The sequence below is a fragment of the Torulaspora globosa genome, chromosome 3 (genome assembly GCF_014133895.1).
Source record: "Torulaspora globosa chromosome 3, complete sequence".
In the NCBI taxonomy this organism is placed as follows: Eukaryota; Fungi; Ascomycota; class Saccharomycetes; order Saccharomycetales; family Saccharomycetaceae; genus Torulaspora; species Torulaspora globosa.
In genome coordinates, this window is record NC_050729.1 from 484155 (window position 1) to 496769 (window position 12615).

General features: G+C 45.0%; 9 protein-coding genes and 2 non-coding genes across 11 annotated transcripts; 5 read left to right on the forward strand and 6 right to left on the reverse strand.

The window, feature by feature from the left end:
- Positions 1-387: 387 nt before the first annotated feature.
- Positions 388-1635, forward strand: HG536_0C02460 (cyclin family protein; the record flags this gene model as incomplete). Its single annotated transcript, XM_037282857.1, has 1 exon — positions 388-1635. The coding sequence occupies one exon, from the start codon at positions 388-390 to the stop codon at positions 1633-1635; it is 1248 nt and encodes a 415-aa protein (XP_037138752.1).
- A 262-nt stretch (positions 1636-1897) lies between these two features.
- HG536_0C02470 (cyclin family protein) lies at positions 1898-3358 on the reverse strand (the record flags this gene model as incomplete). The annotated part of the gene is made up of 1 exon (XM_037282858.1): positions 1898-3358. One exon carries the CDS (start codon positions 3356-3358, stop codon positions 1898-1900), a length of 1461 nt encoding a protein of 486 aa, XP_037138753.1.
- A 799-nt stretch (positions 3359-4157) lies between these two features.
- HG536_0Ctrna5K lies at positions 4158-4252 on the forward strand. The gene is made up of 2 exons: positions 4158-4195; positions 4216-4252. It is a non-coding gene; the product is annotated as a tRNA-Lys (tRNA).
- Positions 4253-4367: 115 nt separating this feature from the next.
- MRI1 (S-methyl-5-thioribose-1-phosphate isomerase MRI1) lies at positions 4368-5612 on the reverse strand (the record flags this gene model as incomplete). The annotated part of the gene is made up of 1 exon (XM_037282859.1): positions 4368-5612. One exon carries the CDS (start codon positions 5610-5612, stop codon positions 4368-4370), a length of 1245 nt encoding a protein of 414 aa, XP_037138754.1.
- Positions 5613-5771: 159 nt separating this feature from the next.
- HG536_0Ctrna5L lies at positions 5772-5853 on the reverse strand. The gene has a single exon. It is a non-coding gene; the product is annotated as a tRNA-Leu (tRNA).
- An 895-nt stretch (positions 5854-6748) lies between these two features.
- On the forward strand, positions 6749-7513 carry VOA1 (Voa1p; the record flags this gene model as incomplete). Its single annotated transcript, XM_037282860.1, has 1 exon — positions 6749-7513. One exon carries the CDS (start codon positions 6749-6751, stop codon positions 7511-7513), a length of 765 nt encoding a protein of 254 aa, XP_037138755.1.
- A 75-nt stretch (positions 7514-7588) lies between these two features.
- Positions 7589-7816, reverse strand: VMA21 (Vma21p; the record flags this gene model as incomplete). Its single annotated transcript, XM_037282861.1, has 1 exon — positions 7589-7816. The coding sequence occupies one exon, from the start codon at positions 7814-7816 to the stop codon at positions 7589-7591; it is 228 nt and encodes a 75-aa protein (XP_037138756.1).
- Positions 7817-7954: 138 nt separating this feature from the next.
- SRB5 (Srb5p) lies at positions 7955-8764 on the forward strand (the record flags this gene model as incomplete). The annotated part of the gene is made up of 1 exon (XM_037282862.1): positions 7955-8764. One exon carries the CDS (start codon positions 7955-7957, stop codon positions 8762-8764), a length of 810 nt encoding a protein of 269 aa, XP_037138757.1.
- Positions 8765-8830: 66 nt separating this feature from the next.
- Positions 8831-10609, reverse strand: NOP7 (mRNA-binding ribosome synthesis protein NOP7; the record flags this gene model as incomplete). Its single annotated transcript, XM_037282863.1, has 1 exon — positions 8831-10609. The coding sequence occupies one exon, from the start codon at positions 10607-10609 to the stop codon at positions 8831-8833; it is 1779 nt and encodes a 592-aa protein (XP_037138758.1).
- A 254-nt stretch (positions 10610-10863) lies between these two features.
- Positions 10864-11391, forward strand: GTF1 (glutamyl-tRNA(Gln) amidotransferase subunit F; the record flags this gene model as incomplete). Its single annotated transcript, XM_037282864.1, has 1 exon — positions 10864-11391. One exon carries the CDS (start codon positions 10864-10866, stop codon positions 11389-11391), a length of 528 nt encoding a protein of 175 aa, XP_037138759.1.
- Positions 11392-11436: 45 nt separating this feature from the next.
- On the reverse strand, positions 11437-12465 carry PCP1 (rhomboid protease PCP1; the record flags this gene model as incomplete). The annotated part of the gene is made up of 1 exon (XM_037282865.1): positions 11437-12465. The coding sequence occupies one exon, from the start codon at positions 12463-12465 to the stop codon at positions 11437-11439; it is 1029 nt and encodes a 342-aa protein (XP_037138760.1).
- Positions 12466-12615: the final 150 nt, after the last annotated feature.

Here is a 12615-nt window from a genome sequence, read left to right on the forward strand (position 1 = left end):
AGTGTCCGAACGGCTCCTGCACTCGGACAGAATTTTACGCGTCAGGTCATCGGCTAGGTTACGCGTCAGGCTGCTGAGCTTTTTGGCTGCCGCAACGCGTAACGCGTAAACGCGGTTATTGTGTCTATGAGCAAGTCGCCAACGGGCTTTCTACTAAGAGTAAAGGCAGGAAACGAGTGTCTGCCTAGGGTCTTCACGGATGCGTGAATAGAGTTGACCAGTTTGTCGTTTGAATCTCTGCAAGAGAGCGAAAAGACGCGTTACCGTTTTGCTTCGACTTGTGCTGGGTCTGTTTGCAGAGTATATTTAACTTGAAGGGCTTTCAGGTTGTCGTTAGTTGGTCTTTCGAAGTCTTTCCTGGGTTGTTGGAATCATTGAGTATCGGCGATGGCAAGCATCAATAGTGTGGAGAATAGTTCTAGCAATAGCTCAAGCAACAGCGTCAACAAGCTGGATGCGGTGAAGGCTGCAGGTTGCACAAAGAAGATCCCAGCTGTCAAACGTTCCAACACGGTGTCCGAGAAAAATGCGACGCCTGCGGTCGCCAAGAGTCGCAGGGCTTTAACCGAAGTCTCGGTGAACAATCAATACACAAGGTTCGGTGAGCTGGACAGGGTACGAAGAGAAAACAGTGAACTCACGTTTGTACCGTTGAGGAAAAGACAGATCTATAGGGACCACGAGGATGAGAACGCTGAGGCAGCAGATGCTTCGAGGAGCAAGAAACAAAAATCGGATTCTGATGAACCCCTTTGGAAGGACTTAGATTCTGACGAGAGGTCGGATATTTGCATGGTGGTGGATTACACAAACGAAATCTTTGAGCATCTTTACCAGAGAGAACAGGAGACGATACCGTTACACAACTATTTAACAGATACGCAATCGCCTTACTATCTAAGGCCATCGATGAGAGCGATTTTGATCGACTGGCTGGTGGAAGTTCATGAAAAGTTTCAATGCTATCCTGAGACGCTGTTTCTTACAATCAATTTGATGGATAGATTCCTATCAAAGAATAAAGTGACTTTGAGCAAACTGCAACTACTGGCGGTCACTTCACTTTTCATAGCGGCCAAATTTGAAGAAGTAAACTTGCCAAAATTATCTGATTATGCATATATTACGGATGGTGCTGCTTCCAAGAGCGACATCAAGAACGCGGAGATGTTCATGTTGACGTCTCTAGAGTTTAACATAGGGTGGCCGAACCCCATGAATTTTCTCAGGAGAATCTCAAAAGCCGACCGTTATGATTTACAAACAAGGTCGATTGCCAAATTCATCCTTGAATTCATCATCTGCTCTCACAGGTTTGTTGACATTAAACCCTCCGTGACAAGCGCAATGGCAATGTTTATAGCGAAGAGAATAACTCAACAGGACAGGACAAAGCCAATATGGGATGAAACTTTCGTGCACTATAGCGGGGGCATTCGTCCATTCTCTGACACAGAATTTCAATCGAATTGCAAGAAAGTAATCAAAGAAATTGCTAACCCAACGACAAAACTGGACTCATTAATCTTGAAGTTCAAGAAACCAAGGTACGGCGCAATTTACTTCAAAGTTTCTCAATGGTGCAACAACCAGGTAGATAATAATGTGCAACTAGATTCCCTATTTTCGCTGTAGCATAGAATATTAATGAAGCTAATAAAACCTTAATCTTCCCCTTTTCCTCCAACAATTAATTAAAGATTACTAACAATAAAATGGTATTAAATTACATTGGAAAACGAAATGAAAAATGATAGTTGAAATTACAGATCCATCAGTTAATGAGACAGCAGAAAATGTAGAGATCTTCTTTGTTTGAGTACTTGCCGAAGCTTTCATGGCCTTTCAATAATAGTCCTTCTCGTGGCTTGTTGAAATGCAGTTGATCATACCTGCTCTATTCATGCAATGTCATTATATCGTACCCGTTTTTCCTCACCTTTAGTGCCCATTGAACAGATATTATTGAAGCTTTCATGAAACGCCTGGATTGATATTTCCTATGGAATTCATCATGCACTATGGGGCTCACCAAATAATCCATTATCATATGGCATACAGGAGCCAGTTGAGCCTTGGTATATCCGCCACTGTAATGGGTCAAGTTACCGTCCCATTTCCCTTTACCCAACATTTTCCTTGACAGAAACATTGCGGCGGCTGCGCAAAGTGACGGTAGTATCCCAACGAATCTGAAGTCTACCAAAGAAATCTCAAGAAGAAATTTCGCAAGTGTTCGTGACTGTATATCGTAATCGTCTGCTTTGGAAATTCTTCTCAAAAAGTTCATTGGATTTGGGTAATTTAAGTTAAAACCCAATGTCTTCAGTATGAATTTCTCTCCCTCTTTGATTTCTTCCTCAGTGCATGCGCCATCTGTCTCAGAGGCGAAATGCTTAATACTAGGGGAGTAAACTTCTTCATACTTGGATGCAATGAATAGGCAGGACGTCCCAACCAATTGGAGTTTGTCCAACTGCACCAATTCCTTACACAAAAACCGATCCATGGTATTAATCGCCAAGTACAATGTCTCCGGCAGTAAACCAAATTTATTATGGATTTTAACCAGCCAGTTGACAAGAATATCTCTATTCTGACGTATATTTCTATGCTTGTAGAGGTCCTCTTCTCTTGGTAATGTCACAACTTCCAGATGACTCAAATAATCGAAAATGTCGTTGACGTATTCGCTTACCATAAAGGGATCATTTGAGTCCTCAGCATCTAAGTCCTCCCATTCGTATTCTTCTTGTCCATCTTCGCCACATACTTTGAACTTCTTGGGCACATCTTGCTCCACAACAGTAGAAATTGGCCTCTTCTTCCCAGCATCAAATGTCCTTGCAGATATCCTGCTGGGAGGACCCTCTATTTCTGATTTGATATCGCTACTGCTTAAAGACGACTGTGATTCTGGCAATAGATCCTTTTCGTGATTTTTATCTCGAGCCTCTTCTTCGATAGAAGGTAAGCTTCTAGCATTAGCAGCATACGGAAGTGGAGCCTGATTCTCTTTATTTTCCGAAGTCAAGGAAGTGCTCAATTTGCCCAGAGAAGTATTGGAACCTGAAGACGACGAGCTAACGTCGTTAAAGTTTTCTGATTTGTTTGTCAAGCTCTTTCCGCTGGATAAGATAGACCGAACAAATGAGTCCTTGTTGTATTGTGGGATCCGACTGCCCTCCCTCTTGGCCAGGGCATTTTTCAGGCTTCTAATCGAGGTCTGCTGTGCGGTATTCTGTTGCGACACGATGGTATTAGTGACGTTGTTCAACGCTGGACGTGGAGCATTGCGGGATATCCTAACCGATCTATCATTCTGTGTGTTCTCGATATTTTCTGATGACGAAGACATGAATAGAATGACTGAGGAATAAAAGACAAACCAGTTGACTCTTTAAGTTCAGCCCAGACTATTCTTGACAATCAACGAGAAGGCAAACCGAAATCAGCAGACGGGCACGACAATCTGACACCGAAGAAATGGAAGATATCGTAAAGAAGCCTTGTGTGCTTCAATGATACAAAACACTTAGATTCTAATCGATTGCCCAAGTTTTAAAGAAACAATCAACAAAATAATCCTCAAGCAGAGGAAAAATGTAGGAGTAGCGTTTGTTTCTCTTTTCCCGCAATAGGTTCAGATACAATTACCAGCTCTAAAGACTTTTCAGGGCGTAATTGCTTTGAGGTCTCTCGATTATGAACGCCGGTAGTAACGCCAGCTCGAAGAACACAATTTTTAATCTCTCAGACAGAGGAGGAGCGATTCCAGCGGTATAGAACTGGGAATAGAAAGATTCAACGACGTGGGAGCCCTACTGAATCATATTCTTCAACACTAGCGTTATTACACAAAGAATCTCGAGTTCGAGTTCGAGTTTGTGTTGATGTTTATACTAATTGGGCAACATTGTTTACCTGTTACCCTTTCGGTACGTCTCATGATCTCAGGTATTTCCCGATCCGTCGAACGTAGATCATCGGCGTTCCAAAACCTAACAAGCGTGTGCCGTAGAAATGAACTACAAGCAACAAGTTTCAGATTTCTATCAAAGCAGCTGGACCGCAGGGGCGCCTCTCAAGGGGGGAAGGAATCTGAACTTATCTTGCCGTATATTAGTTTTTAAGAAAAAAACTAAATAGAGAACTCATCCTTGTTAGCTCAGTTGGTAGAGCGTTCGGCTTTTAAGCGTTGCTTAAATCAAGGATAACCGAAATGTCAGGGGTTCGAGCCCCCTATGAGGAGTTCTTATTATTTTTTCCAAAATGCTACCTTCTACAGAGCTACCTTTATGAGTAAATGGTACTACATTTTGAGCTTTTTAACCTCTACTCATGATTTTCTGGTATGACTTACTTACTCAAAATAACTGGTCCAGATGGAATTTTCCATCGTTGCCCTTGGTAAAAACTCCTTCCTCAGTAACAATGCCGTCGATGAGCTCATGTGGGGTGACATCGAAGGCAGGATTCCAAACATCGACATTTGGTGGTGCTATTCCAACCTTGGCAGATTGCGGTTCAGACGTCGCAGATAGAATAGGCTGCTCGCTGTTTCCATCAATTGCAGTACCCGTGACGAGCCTGAATTCATTGGGTTTTCTTTGCTCTACGATTATGCCATCGCCGGTTTCAGTCACATTATCGATAGTAGTCTTGGGAGCCACCACGAAGAACTTGACGCCGAACTGTTTGCAGACGATGGCCAGCTGATAGGTACCAATCTTGTTGGCAGTATCGCCATTGCGAACGATCCTATCGGCACCCACAAATGCCGCCTTGACGGGCAATGGACTTGTCTTGATTCTGTACGCAATGGAGCTGTCCGTGATCAAAGTGGTGGGAATTTTATCGTGGACAAGTTCGTACGCAGTCAACCGTGAGCCCTGGTTATATGGCCTAGTCTCCAGTGGGAATACGTGCTTCAATCTGGGAGTGCGTGGTGACACCCTGGCTTTTTTATTGGCACTACTGGATGGCGAGGCTTGTTGAGATTTCTCCCACAGAGAGCGAATGACACCCAGGGCAGTTCCGTAGCCCGAGGTGGCTAGCGAGCCAGTGTTACAGATGGTCAGCACTGCAAAATCTTCTTCAAAGCCGTCCTTTTGCAGACCTTCTAATAAAAAAGAAGCTCCATTATCGCCCATCTTCATGTTATTTGCCAGATCTTGGTCGATGAGCTGGCAGCTGTACCTGAACAGTTCACGGCCTAGCACCTTGATATCTGGCGAACGGCTGACGATCTGACGAATATCTTTAACGGAGTTGTAAAGGTTGACGGCAGTTGGTCTGCTACTCAAGAGGAATGTGATCCGCTCCAGAAGCTTACAACGCACGGCTTCCCAATTACTCAGATCATAGAACCATTGATTCCGAGCGAAACTCTCCAACTGCAGGAGCTGCACCTCGGTCAAAACAGACAGGGTTCCCACAATGGCGATCGCCGGTGCGCCTCTGACCTGCATAGTCTTTATCACGGAATAACCATCATCGATAGTGCGGATAGGAATATACTTGGTAGTGTAGGGAAGCAGTAGTTGATCCAGAACCTTCACATCAACGGCATCGGGCCTGCTTCTGTCGAATTTGATGGCTTGCAGAGACATCACGCTTTGATCCGCAGCACAGAGTCTTTTTGCAACTACAACAGCTGATAAAGCACTGCCGTATTACTCGCAGTAGTCTAGGCAAACAATTCTAAATCGACAAGATGATCAAAATGGACCATCTAGCTTTGATCTTTAGTTTGGCATTGAAAAAAAGTATGATACCCGCGAGATTCGAACTCGCGCCTCCGAAGAGACCAGGACCTCGACCTGGCGCCTTAAACCACTCGGCCAGAGTACCTTTGTAAGCTGTTGAAAGAATAACCTTTGGCAGCCGCACAAGTATCTATGAGCTTATTTGTAAAAGGTCTGAGAATTATGGTTGGACGTTCATGGACCGACGATTACATATAATTGGCGTCTCCTAATGAAGTCCTTCCACGATTGAGAAGTCATACCCAGCTTGAAAGGTTTATAAGGCGCCAATTAACCGCGTTGAAATCCACTTCGTATTTAGTTTATTGATCTAAACACAGTAAGGAAATCCGCCAGGCATAGCACTAAGGACTCGCAGCCGCTTCGATATTCGTCAACCTGACAGTGGCAGGCTTGTTCGGGTGGCAATTGCACGCTCTACTTCGCGCCTACGACGTGATGCCCATGCCAGTACCACTTCTCGAGGCGGTCTGGACTAAACATGAACTTAACCTCATACGACGTGGCTATCTAAGGAACTGGGTAACAGAACTATCGCTACTGCTAGAAGATTAGGAGTGATCGGCAATGCGGCACGCGCCGGTATGGCCAAAACCCTGTAGAGAACGCTAGTAATTGCAACACAATTAAACAAGTGTTTGACTTGTTTATCCGGGGTACCATCCTGTATTGCAACAACGGTGCCGCTCTGCGCTAGGGTCTATAACCGATGGGAGCAAAAGAGAACTCAATGCCACGCACGGTCAATCTGCCATTGGAAGCTAACTGGCTTTATAAGAACCTGGGCCTACTTATCCATGAAAGGGCTCTTGATGGATAAGAGCGTTGGTTATACAGATCGTGTCTTACGAATTTGACAGTTTTACAGCCATTAGCCAAGGGGACCATCAACTCTTTAATGGATACCTTCGAAGCGTATCAACGGCTTGATTTGAACGGCTCGTTGGAGATCTGAAGGTATTCAATAGGCTTTGCTAATCATGGTTGGTCGAAGTCTCGCTTTGGCCGCGGCTGTTGTGCTGCAGATCGTATCACAAGTGGTTGCCAGTACGTCTTACGTTTCCTTGAGATCTGAAAACAATGCAGATGTGAGTAGCGTCAGTGAACTAATATCTCAAGCCAATGAGGAGGCTCCGATAGTGATTTTCCGCTTCACAGATTACCCAATCGTGGAGGCATGGAAGCTAGATGAGGGACACGCGCCATACTTGGCCGGCTTTTTGGAATCTGGCAACGCCTACCAGGAGGACTTTTCTTTCGATGAGCTATATACGGATGCCGAGAGTGAAGTTTTCAATTTGGGCGATTTAACGTTATCGGCATCTGAGTTGCTTTACAACTACGATCTCAAAGGAAAATCTGTGGTTCTGTTCAATTTTGATAGATCGAACTACGAGTTGGGAAGTGTGGACGAGTTCATGGAGTCCGCTTACCTGTTTTTGGCGGACTCTATCGATGGTATCGAGAAAGTTGTGCTGAACGTTGCACGGACTGCTAACTTACATCGTTCTACTGCTTCGGACCGCAGCACAGAAAGGGCAAAGGTCGAGCAGGAGAAAGAGAAACCTGGAGAGGGAGATGACGGTGCCTTGAGTACCATTTGGACCGAAGGCCTGATTATGTGCTTGATTGTGTCCCTGCTGCTGCTCGCGATCCTGGTCGTCGCGATCTCTTGGATGAGCAGCATGGAGATCAGCTACGGTGCCTTAGAGAGGTCCACGAACCCATTGAAGAAAACAAAATAGATCAAGCATATCATCGTATGCCAATATATACACAGATATAAACTTGGCGATGTAAACATGCCTGTAGAGTGCATTTCATTTCTCCTTCTTAGTCTCTTCAAGCTGGCTGGTGTCCTCAGAAAATGCTACAACCACGTAGCCTATCAACACAACATTGGCCATTGCGGCCGCTAACCCACCACTTACCAAGGTGTTGCTTGTGTACTGTTGTACCCCGAAGAAAGTAAGCAATGGTAGTGCAACCATGGCCACGGTGAAGAACATCAGCTTTTGAATCACCGTACGAGGAACATCAACTGCCATCACGTCTGAACGGTTACCAACGGTATGATATCTCTAGCTTGATCGCCAAACCAGTGGCTTTAAGCAACAACTAAACCTTAAGTTGTCAAACTGAAAAATTGCACACTGATTGACGGACACAACGCAGAGGGAACCGTCATGGTACATCAGTTGAGCTTATTCCACTCCATTGATGATGATTCATTTGAACTATTTATCTCCACAATGACCATCATGTCTGGAAATCCGCCGGTTCTGTTCGGTAATCTATCCAGAGTATGGAAACCTAACGAAGCTTACGATATTGAGCGGGCAAACTCTAAGAACCAGCTAGTAGAACTCAATAGGATAAAACTGAGCAGGGAAGTACCACTTCATGTGCTGCTCGGAGCCGAGAAGGGCTCGGCGTCGTCATATGCTTTACTGAAGGACCTTGCGGATAAAGATCTACCGGTTGAACCGGCTTCTGTCACTTTACTGCTCGAAGAAGCAGCAGAATCCGTTAATGAGAAGCCCAATGCTCAATCAACCAATTCACCATGGGCTTTGAGCATCTCTGATATACCGGCAGCAGGCGGTAACCGAAAAGTCTCAGTGCAAACGATATCGGAGTCTGTTATACTCTCAGTGGCTGGGCAAGACTCATCGTTGTCCAAATTTCTCAAGGAATTGGGTTACATAGAGAGCTATAAGTTCCTTACAGTCGGCGTAAAGTTCCACATGAAGAACGACCTAATGTTAGTGGTACAGAAAATATGGGACGTGGAAAAGAAGCGCCAGATGACTAAAGGTGGTTATCTCATAAAGGCATTCATTAACGTCAGTAGAGGAACCGACATCGAACGTATTAATCAAGCCGAAAATACCCTTGTGGCGTTACGAAAAGACTTGCAAGGCTACATTGACTTGTCAATCCCCGATAGAAAGGCTATGGATTCAAGATTGGATTATTTGAACGACAATCTATGAACAGAGTCGAAGAATGCTCTCAAAGTAATGTACATATGATAATAAGCTATATCCTGAAGTATTTGATCATTTCTCCTCTAGCTTCTGTAATTTGTCCTTGGTCTTCGATATTTGTTTCCTCTTCTTTTTCAGCTCATTGACTTTCTCTTCCTTCTTCTCATTGGAATATTTCATCTTTTTGTAAAGTTTACGCTGTTTGTTGCTCATCATGATCATCTTCAACTTCTTCTCCTCGTCCTCCTCAGAAACGTTCTTCCTCTTCTTGCTCTTTGGCTTAGAAGTTTCCTTTGCGGCTTCTGAGAATGCGATGCCCTGTGCTTCCAGTTCAAGTTCCTTTTGGGCTGCAAGCTCCTCATCTTCGGACTCTTCTGGTTCTAATTCGGCTTGTTCTTCATTGGCCAGGTCCTCAGTAGCTTCCTCACCCTCGCTTTCTTCTTCTTCCTCTTCACCATCATCTTCTTCGTCCGGATTGTAACCAACGCTGTCACCCCATGGACTCAAATGTGGTGGTAAAGTTTCGCCTGGCAGGTAAATGTTTGCGGGAAGTAGTTCACCTTTGTTAATACAGTCGAAAACCCACTGAGGCTGAATATACGTTCTGCCAGGAACCTTGCTCTTCAGCACTGGTCTATCAACGAGCTGATGAGTTACTTTCGAAAGGTCAATATCTTTGCTCTGTTCGAGCTGATCCAAACATGCCTCACTAATAGCAGTACCACCGCAGGAGAGAATGAGAAACTCAACAATATCCATGGGAACTTCTCTACCAACGTAGAACACAAAATTGGAAAACAATGTAGAGACTGGTGAATTGAATTCGGCAGGCTGCTGCAAAATGTCCCCTTTATTCTTATTGTTATCTTGGAATGCATCTAACTCTGCAGACTCGACGGTTTCGCCGTCGTCGGCAGCTTCTTCTGTTTCCTCCTCCTGGTTGGCGTTGTCCAAATCTAGTGCTGACTTCAGTGTGGCCGAATCCAAGGTCTTCGCCTCAGCGGTCGACTTAGAATCAGCCTGAGCCGCCACAAGTGAGTTTTTCTTCTCTTGCGACTCTAGTATGTACGAGGAAAGCCCGCTTATTATCTTGTCCTTTTCGGTGTCTAAAGTAGGCGGGTAGACCAATCCACTATCGGTGTACAGTTTGAATAGAACGAAATGCAATAGCGTAGAGTAAAACTCCAAGAAAGTAAGCATGATCCTGAAATCAATGTCGCTTGGAATGTTCTCAGGAAATTTGAACGGAACCAACCATCTGACTTCTTCTCCTCGGATATCGGCCTGGTAGTACACACCCTTGATCGAGACAAACACCTTCCTCACTAAACGTTCCTTTGCAACAAAGGCCAACCATTGATTGCAGATCGCCTGCGCCTCTCTGGTAATGCTAGAAGATACCTGATCAGTGGCTGGCAGATTTGCAAACAAGAACAGCATGTTCAGCGCATCATCAATATCTCTAACCGCGTCGGGAAAGCTGGGATAACGCTCTTTAATGATGTGATCCAGCTTATAACTGCTTCTATTCTCTTCCAATTTCTTCGCTGACGACACCTGACCCTTGCCCAACGCCTTGGTCAGCTTCTTAGCAAAAGTCTTGTGCTCTCTGAACTTGGCAAGCACAGGTTCATGCATCAGATACTGAATATCCTTTGCATAGTAAAAAGTGGTTGGAGCTGTTGATCCCTTATTAGCCTTCTTCTTATTCCTTGGTTCTCTAGGATAGATCCCTTTGAAGATACATAGTCTTCTGAAATCAGCCAAAGAAACCTGCAGTTTCCTGACAGCTTGAGATCTTGTCATGAAATTTCTAGCATTACCGCTAGTGTTCTTCTTTTTAATTCTCATCCTTCAATAATCTTTGCTTCCACACCTCACTAAACTATCAATTGATCTTCAATGAATCAGACAGCTGGCCTTTGACCATCTCATCGCAGCGCATCTCATCTCATCTCATCGATTCTTGCAAAATTTTCGAGCATCCAAATTTTTCACCATATCACATCGCACGAAGACCTTCAAAGTTCACCAATCTTTAACCAAGAATCATCAAATGCGATAGTTACACCAATTGCAGTAGAGTGTGAGCGTTTGCAGTGGCGATGTTGAGCAAAATGAGGGCTGGAGCAGGGTTTGCTCGAGTTACCTGCCGTTCGTACGCGGCGAAAGCGTGGGTTGGCGAGAAATTCAAGTCTGCCGAGGAGCTTGGGGAATACTTGTCCAAAGAGACCTGGTCCGTGGACGATTATCTGTCAGATTCGCAAAACGCAGCTTTGGAACGACCCAGTGAAAATACTGTCAGAAAACTGCTGAAATTGTCTGGTTTATCGCTTGAGGGAAATGACATTGAAAGAATTCAACATAGGCTTGGGAAGCAGCTCTCGTTTATCGATAAATTGCATAGGATTCCACTGGAGAAAGAAGCGTCAATGGACGAAAGCAAGGCACGTCTCATGCCCCGTGAGGTGGCGCCACTCAACTATGAGGACTTGCTGGATAAGATAGCCACTCAGACGGCGAATCCGGAGCTTGGCGAAGTGGAAGGAGGCTGGGACAGCACTGGTCTGGCAAAAATGAAACAGAATAGGTGCTTCGTATTACGAGAAGGGTTGATGCACAACAGGAATTAGCAACATTTTTTCCTTTAATATTATTTACAGCAGGAAACCTGGATATCAAAACCAGCTGGAAAGCGCCTGCAAACGCTTTTCTCTTTGCTTCTTAGCTACCTCACCGATGTACCAGCCATAGAGGACACCGATCAAAGATCCACCCAGGTGTGCAGCATAATCGAAGGAACCCCACCGAAAGACAGAGCCGGCGGCATTCCAGGCGGTGGCCGCAAGGAAGGCTATCCAGGCACCACCTGGAATGGGAAATACAAACAACAAGATTTTTGCGTGCGGGAACAGGTATGAGAAACAGCCAAAGACGCCAAACAGCGCTCCACTAGCACCCAGACTGGGACCTGTCATTGCCAGGCGCGCTATCCGAGGATACCACAGCGAAAACAGCGAACCGGCTAGGGCACTATTCATGTAGAGAGAGAAGAAGTTTGAAGCGCCTAGGATGGAGGCTAGCGAAGTACCAAACGACCACAATGCCAGCATGTTCATACCGAGGTGCCAGAACTCTTGATGCGAAAATGCACTTCCCACCAAGGACCATTTGCTGTAAATGTGATCTTTCTCAAGTAGCATATATCTCTGTAAGAATCTCCAGTACTTGGGCAGTTGCCACAAGCCAAACACAGCAGCATTGATCCCCAGAAGCCCATAAACCAGGTGCGATGGGTTGTGTCTAAAGTAAGTGAACGGCGGAATGTACTGGAAGACGTAGGGAGATAGGAAGAAAACACCACCCATCACTGAGAGTCCAATTATTGTCAATTGCCCGATGCTATTCTTTCTGCCGCCTTGATTGCCCTGATATATCTGAAATCGATTCAATCTGGCGTAACGCTCGCCAGCACTCCGACCAAATGCATCGCCCCATCTTGCTTTGACCTGTCCATTCTGTGAGAAGAATCTTGTAGCTGTATTCGGAATCGATATTTTACTCAGCTTTTGAACTCCAGCCAACAACGTCCTCGATCCCAGTATGGAGGCCCTTAGAGGTTTGCTTTGGATATGTATTGAATTGCTCAAGAAGAACTGTTTTCCACATGATGAAGTAAATGAACTGCTAGCAGTGAACCTAAACATCCTTTCCAACACCGGTAGGTCTGAGATTGGCACTTAACCTCTTCTCGAGCAATGGATTAAGTAGCTTTAGTTGCTTAAGAAGTAAGCACCGTGGATCTTATTACACGTCGAAAAAAGATAGCTATCAAAGATCTCTAACAGAACCTCTAG